Source organism: Myripristis murdjan, chromosome 21 (genome assembly GCF_902150065.1).
Source record: "Myripristis murdjan chromosome 21, fMyrMur1.1, whole genome shotgun sequence".
Taxonomy (NCBI): domain Eukaryota; kingdom Metazoa; phylum Chordata; class Actinopteri; order Holocentriformes; family Holocentridae; genus Myripristis; species Myripristis murdjan.
In genome coordinates this window covers 7,394,763-7,402,500 of record NC_044000.1, presented here as the reverse complement: position 1 = coordinate 7,402,500, position 7,738 = coordinate 7,394,763, and the positions used below count along the sequence as shown (strand labels likewise).

The following is a 7,738-nucleotide window of genomic DNA, read 5'->3' as shown; positions in this document are numbered from 1 at the left end:
TAGACCACCAACTTCTTTAGTTTGGTTTATTTGATCAGGTGAGGACAAAGCCATTCACTCCAAAAAAATGATTTTCTATCCTCCTCCAAGACAGGGGAGTTGTGGTTGATTATGAGTAAAACATATCTAAGTAGAGGTAATGACCCCAAAACACAAGGGTTTATGGGCAAAAGGAGACTGATGACATTTGATGGCCAGTAGTTAGACATGCTTGGAAAGTCTAACATGAGCGAGGTAAAACTGCAGGCTTGATTGATGATCATAATTAGCTATTTCCTCATGTGCTCTGAACTGTGTGAACACAAGAGAAGTCTCTTATGCTTAGTTTAAGTTACAGGGACTGGAATCAGATTGGTTTCCACTACCCTGCAACCAAAATCAGAGATTCAGAGATTAGATAGACATTAGATAGACATAGACAGACCACAGTGGTAAATGAAAGTTTTCCACTCAAAGTAACCCTACCTAAACTCAGTTTATTCACCAATATAGAATGATAGGATCATTGGCACTTTTAAAGAAAAGAAGCATATAGGAATGCTTTTCTGAATACACAATGTAGTTTATCTCTGGTTCATGCTGGTGGATGCTTGCCTTAAGATTACCGCCAACCTTTTATATACCACTTTCCATGTCCTTATTGTTTTCTCAGGCCAGAGCACCTATGACACCAAAGGTAAGACGGCCATTGACAGCGCCTACCGATATGACCCACGCTTCGATAAGTGGCTTCAGATCGCCTCACTCAATGAGAAGAGGACCTTCTTTCACCTCAGTGCTCTGAAGGGGAAACTCTATGCAGTTGGGGGCAGGAATGCCTCAGGAGAGATTGGTGAGCATAATACTGCTGAACACTAATTCAATATAATAAACTAGAAAAAAAAAGCACTCAGTAGGCCGCATACCTCTGCCAACACTATGCGGTTATCAACATATGCCAGTTCCACATGTTGGATAGTCATCAAAAGTTATTCATGCCCACCGCCACAATTCCCTTTGGCCAAACAGTGTGAAAAGCTAATCTGTGTTTTCTTGCCGCACAATCAACCTTTCCACAGAGTTTAATGACGCGTGAATCTGCGCTGAAGTTGCATGTGTTACGCCATGCCCAAGTTTCAGACAAACCCATTCATAACTTTTTGAGATATCCTCCTGACAAACAAACAAACAAACAAACAAACAGAAAATAAGACAAATGGAATGGAAAACATAAACTCCATCCAGCTCTGTTAGTGCAAATACAACTACTAACACTACTAGTGCAATTACTTTTAATGCCACTGCAACAACTGTTTCTATAACTAGTACTACAACTGCTCTCATTACTACTACTACTGCTACCATCACAACAATAAATGCCTCTTTGTCATTTTCTCAGACACGGTGGAGTGCTACAACCTGAAGAAGAATGAGTGGACGTTTGTGACTCAGATGGTGGAGCCCCACTATGGACATGCTGGGACAGTCAGTGGGGACCTCATGTACATCTCAGGTAATGAAACTGATGCTCACACACTGACAGTTGTGACTGAAACTTACTCTCTCAAACAGTTTTGTTAAGTTCACGTTCAGAATTAGTTTAGTTTGGCTTATTTCAGTTTAGCTGAGTTTAGTTTAGTTTAAAATTTTACATCATACAAAATGTATACAAAATGTCATACATACACACACTGCATGTATAAGAAATCACACAGATAGGTCCTGCATAGCTCAAAACATGGGTTTTCAATGTGTGGAGCATGGCCCTAATAACTCTAACTCTAAAAATGAATTCACTCACACCAAGACCTGTCCTTGCACAACAACAGCAGACTTTGAAGAGGTGAATTACAACTGCCAAGGCTCACTAGGTTGACCTATATGAAACCACTTCCTGTTAAACAGCAGACTCTGTCTTTGTTATGCCGTGTCTCTCGGTTGCTCTTGTTCTAATCTCAAGCAGTTTCTTAGCAACCTTGGACAAGAAACTAGCCTCTCATGCTGACAGCAGAAACAGAAGTCGCATATGTGGGAGCCCAGGAAGCACAAAAGCCTGTGGTTGAAGTGGGCCAGGGCACTTTTTTGACAAAGCTGAAACCCACAGCCCTCAAAAGCAGTATTATGTTAGTTTCAAGTACTTGCATTTAGGCTGCTACAGAATACTAGCTGAAAAAACATGGGAAAAAAACAATAAACAGCATTTAGCAGAATACAATCCAAGTTCTACTTTAGCACAGCATATTTACATATCTTTATTTCACCCCACTAGCCACAATTCAACTTGCAAAGTCATAGTTAAAGTCAAAGTTTCATGTTTGTCGTTTTCTTGACTTGCCATATTATACAGTACTCATCAGTCATTGTTTGCTCTAAGTGCTTAGTATGAGTAGAAACAAAATATCTTCACTAAATATTAGACTGCAGCTCACAACCCAAGTAGAAGTAAGAGCAGGGGTGTGAAATGTCAGCAAAAGAAAGCAGCCGCTCATTTGAGAAAGTTACTTGAGCACTTAAAAAAAAAAAAAAAAAAAACATTCAGTACTAAAAGGACTAGGGGAAACATGTTTTACACTATGAGGGAGGTCTAGGAATAAAATTCTGATATTCATATCATAATCCAGTCTGTGATCTAAAAAATAAAAACTCTAATGCGCTCATCTACATTATTCCTAGTTAGAAATGTTAAGTGCATAAGTAGAGCAGATGACTCCTGTTTGCTGTGTGAAAGGACGTTTGGCGTTAATGGTCCCACCTGTCTTCAGCTTACTTGCCACAACACTTCCTTCCCCCTCCTACCACACTGTTATGTTTCCGCGAAAAAGTACACTAAAGTGTTGGGTAGTAGGGGAATGTCTGACCACTGGCTCAAACATACTGATAAACACAAACATTTCCTCTGTCTGCCCCACTGTCTACTCATTATGGGAAAGTTCCTCTCATTGCTTTCTTGAATTTTATTACAGAACTCATACAGGTTCAAATAATTTAGTTCTCTTTCAGCATGGCACATTATGTATATTTTGGTACATAACACATATCAAACATTGTCAATATCTCCCTGCACCTATGTCATCAAGAAAAGTTTTTTTTTGTTTGTTTGTTTGTTTTTTTGTACTGCCATTTACATGACTCGAATTCTGGTATAAAACATATCATCAAAACATATGCAGCAAAAAAGAAAGCAAAGGAAGAGCAAAGTAGAAATTTCAAGCAGTTTACGACACCCAGCAGCAGTGTTGCTACAACAGGTGGCAGCGCTCTCTCCACAAGAAAAGTGGCACACAGTAGTTTTTCTGCCCATTATGTGTATGCAGCTTTACCTTAACTGAGGAAGAATACTAAATGTGCACATACAAATATACCATGTATGGCTGTCACCATTTCCATTTTGTTTAAGAGAGATCGGTCAAGTTGCTCTGTGAAGATGTCGTTCTTGTTTATCTAATAAATCAATCTCCTGCACCAGGAAAAGAGCCAGAGGAAGGAGTGCCACACTTGTAATGCATTGCAAATTAATATAGTAGCTGCATCACCAAGCCAGTTTACTGTCATTTTTGCTTTAAAGTGGTATTACAGTTTTTTTCAATCGCTTTACCTCCTTTGTCAACTCAGAAATGCTGATATCAAAACAGTTAATCCATAGGCCTAATGAGAGGTGCACTTCCCAAAATAACACATTTTGTTTGCAAAAGGCTCTTACCATGACAAAACATTTCAAACATGCAGCAAAAGCACATTTTGTCACCGCCCAATACAACTCGCAGTCAAGCGACATAATCCAGCCACTCACTCACTTCATACTCAACACCAAAATGCAACACACCTTTTTTAGTCTGAGCAGGTTCAACCTTACTTTTTTCCTGTGTGTATTGCAGTCATATTTTTGACAATTTACATAGTTACATATTGTAAAGCAAGTAGCAAAATCCAATATTTCCCCCAAACAACTCAACTTCTGCCCAAATGAGTAGATTTCTTCTATCAGCTCTATTGTACTGTAACACAGCTGACAGCAGAATACAAAATACAGCTATAAGTTTGAACCAGGTTCTCCTGTGAGCTACACATTCAAATGTGACCTTACAATAAAGAATTGCATCCAAACTCAGAAAGACTTTGAAGTGAAATTATACTGTATTGATGGGAAAAACTGAAATACGGTAAGTCACATACAGTATTACACAGAAAAACTCAAAGGAGTTGAGAAAAAAAAAATACAGAATACAATTTATAGGCCCCTTTTTTGTAGGTGCATACTGATTGATTGGTGAATGGTGATTTGTGGAAAGGGTAGTGATGCAGGTGCACTAGTGATTTCACAGTGATGCAGGTCATTTCTATCAGCTGTGAGCAGATGTTTTGCTTTTGACTACCACAGTGAAGTCAATGGAGTCAGGGCCATGTAAATGACACATGTGAGAAGTGTTGTGAAAAAGAGCCTGAAAAATGTGTGAATCCAATGAAAAGGTATGAACACATTTGCAAAAGAAAACTTCTGCTGTGGTTTGGAGGTGAAGATGACGACAAAGTGGATCCCAGTTTCATTATACTGGAAAAAGCGAATGAAAAAAACTGTAAGCTTTGAATGCTAACATCAGCAAACGTTTTTGTTCTTTAGCCTCACATGGTTCCCATGTTCTTTATTTCATGTACCCTCACCAATTGTGAACCATCTTGTTATATGTATGAATGTGTCATGATCCCACCCTCAAATATTATGTAACAAACAATAAAAGATACCTTAGGACACATTTGAACACCTGCCAGATCTGTTATGCCCCAGTTTCTCTGACATAAAACCCGTTGTATTCCCTTTTGTCATACAGGTGGCATTACCAGGGACACATTCCAGAAGGAGCTCTGGTGCTACAACCCCATTAGTGATACATGGAGCCGACGGGCAGACATGACTGAGCTCCGTGGTCTACACTGTATGTGCACTGTAGGGGACCGTCTCTATGTCATGGGTGGGAATCACTTCCGGGGCAGCAGTGACTATGACGACGTCCTGAGCTGTGAATACTACAGTCCCAAGCTGGACCAGTGGACGGTGGTGGCACCCATGCCACGGGGCCAGAGCGACGTTGGGGTGACGGTGTTTAACGGGAAGATCTACGTGGTGGGGGGCTATTCTTGGAACAGCAGATGCATGGTTGACATCGTGCAGCGTTATGATCCAGAACGGGACATATGGGACAGAGTTTTTAATGTTCTGGAGCCCCTCGGGGGAATTCGTGCCTGTACGATGACCGTTCATCTGCCTGAGGGAGCGGTGCACGAGGCTCAGATACAGGAGTGCCCACTACCTACAGCCAAAAGCTGAGGGGGCACAGCAGCTAGGCAAGTCTTGTCTTTTGAGGTCAGTGCTGTGAGGGTGAGATTAAAGGGGCATGAGCCATGACTTTTATCTGTATTGCCCCCTGCTGGTGGCCATTAGGAATTACAAAAAACAGACAGCTTTGTCCCATCCTACAAAGGTCTCTGGCACTTCTTTCCAAATCTCACCATGCATGAATTAATATAAGCTCATTAGAGGGAAGGCTGATCAGAAACAACTAGAAAGATAGTAAATTATCACCATATTAATTATTAATATTAATACCGATTTGTCATTTATTTTTGAGGTTTTTTTAACCCCTGTAGCTGAAATGTTTTCCATCAAGGAGCACTTGAAAATGTGTATACCAGTTTCTTGAAACTGCAAACTATGTGCGGATCGTCCGTACTCACATTGCACAGTACCTGACCAAGTAACTATGGAGTCACTAGTAGTAACCAACAGCCTTATCAACCACCCAGAGATATGGTCACTTTATGATAATGGCAGTAAAGATCTTACATATTGTCATTTTATCACCATTTTTTTTTTGTTTTCCATCAGCAATCCTATATAATGTTCACATCAATGATGGATGTGAAGTAAAATAGACTTTTGAGTAGATTTTTTGAGTATCAGCTCTTGCCTCTGAGCTCATGTGGTTAAGTTTTAAAAGGAATAAGATCCCCAGGGGATGTTGATTCTGTGAAAAGTAAACAAATATAGACAGCTAGAGGCTTCTAGATTTTTATTTCTGTTTTATGTTGCTTGAGTGCTAACTGAGGCAATTACATCCAGGCCAGACAGGTTACCTCGACCTGTGTGTGACAGCTGCTTCGCTGAACTGCTGCCACTCTCCAGCATGTTGGTGTCCACACAAACAGCGGTGTTGGTGTAGGGCTGCTAATGACAGCCTTGTGTTTTACAGTGAGTTTACCTTTGATAATGGCCAATGTCATTTTTTCTATCTCTGGAACAGAAGGTCATGGCAACACAGGACCTAGACTGGCAAGTTCAGCATCCCTGAAAACCCAAGTGGGGGCCCCATGTTTTCCATGCAATTGCTAAAATAGTTTGTATAAAAAAAAATTTCATGTCTGTGACATATTCTGCAGATATCAATATTAGTGAAAGGTGTCAGTTATGTAATGTTGCTGGTAAACTGTCAATATGACTATCAGCAGATAATTTCTCTATCTATTTTTGCTGAGAACCATGTGCCTCATGCAGAGAAAATAGAGGTTCCGCGGCACACGTGCACTGCTCAGGTAGACAGTGTGGCCCAAACATTACTGTCAAAGCAATCAAACTGTATTATCTGCAGCTGTGAGTGGTGTTTACATTGGTTTGGCTTGGATAATTTGAGTTTGTATATTTACATCAACGTGCAGTGTTCTGAGATGAAAATAAAATGCTGATTCTGGCAACTGTCTTCATTTCAAAATAAAAAGGGAGAATTCACTGTTAGCCAAGGTCAAAGGCCCATCTGGAAAGGGACACTTTGCCCTGTTTTTAACTTATCTCCAAATATTAGCACTTACTAAAACAACCTTCTAGATATGGGAGATAATTATTTAGTGTGTTCGAGGTGAGTTGTGGGACTTCCAGAATTCAAAGTCATTGAAACTCTAAGCTTTGTCCTCCTGAATTGTCATCTCTGCCTGTCAGCAGTGGTGAACAAAATGTGCAGTGGACAAGTTTAGGTCCAGCTATTACCAGGAAGTATCAGTGACTCCTCATCCCCTCCACACAACTTTATTTACCTAGTGGAAATTTTCTAGTGGAAAATGGCAGCCCCAGATTTAATGTAAAAGATGTACTGCATGATTACACATTTTGCTTGGGTACACACACACACACCTTTTTTTCTCTCTCTCTCTTATTTATGTGTATGTAATCTTCTGGAACAGTAATAAAATATAAAGTATTAGAGAAAAAAACAAATGATCTTAGACCATTTAAACCTCAAAGATACAACAACAAACACCAATGAGAAGGCCCATCACCTTTAGAGCGTTTTGACTGATGCTTGCACTGAAAAGGCCAGTAAAATGCTAAAGCTGGCCCAGCTCAGGTGGAATAAGAATGTTTCTGAATACACATGTCCAGAACCAACAGTATATCAAAGTTCGGTATCAGGCCTGATCCAGGCATTTTTAAATGCTTGGGATACCCAATCAAATTCCAGTCAATCGAATTTCATTCTTCTTTTTGCCTCTGAATATCAACAGTGACCTAAAAAAACTGTTGGCAAAGTAATTATCCCATTTTCCAAACAACTGAAGAGCTGTATCACTGTCTATAAAAAACGTAAATGTAAATGTAAAAAAAGAGACAGAAAAAAGTAAAAACGGCAAGTTATTCGTTACATTTGTACATGTGGAATTCAGTCACCTTCACCTCTCTCTCTGTATTACTCACACTCACTCACACACACACACT

General features: G+C 39.9%; 1 protein-coding gene and 1 long non-coding RNA gene across 2 annotated transcripts in view; one reads left to right on the top strand and one right to left on the bottom strand.

The window, feature by feature from the left end:
• Positions 1 to 6,681, top strand: part of LOC115379679 (kelch-like protein 9) — a 15,544-nt gene extending 8,863 nt beyond the window's left edge. The window contains exons 9-11 of the mRNA XM_030080496.1: positions 653 to 832; positions 1,379 to 1,492; positions 4,806 to 6,681. Of these exons, the coding sequence (XP_029936356.1) occupies positions 653 to 832; positions 1,379 to 1,492; positions 4,806 to 5,302 (791 nt within the window). The 3' untranslated portion in view covers positions 5,303 to 6,681. The remainder of the gene's footprint in view (positions 1 to 652; positions 833 to 1,378; positions 1,493 to 4,805) is intronic.
• The window catches only part of LOC115379684 (uncharacterized), a 40,268-nt gene that overhangs the window by 18,707 nt on the left and 13,823 nt on the right, over positions 1 to 7,738 (bottom strand). The gene's annotated exons all lie outside the window — the stretch shown is intronic.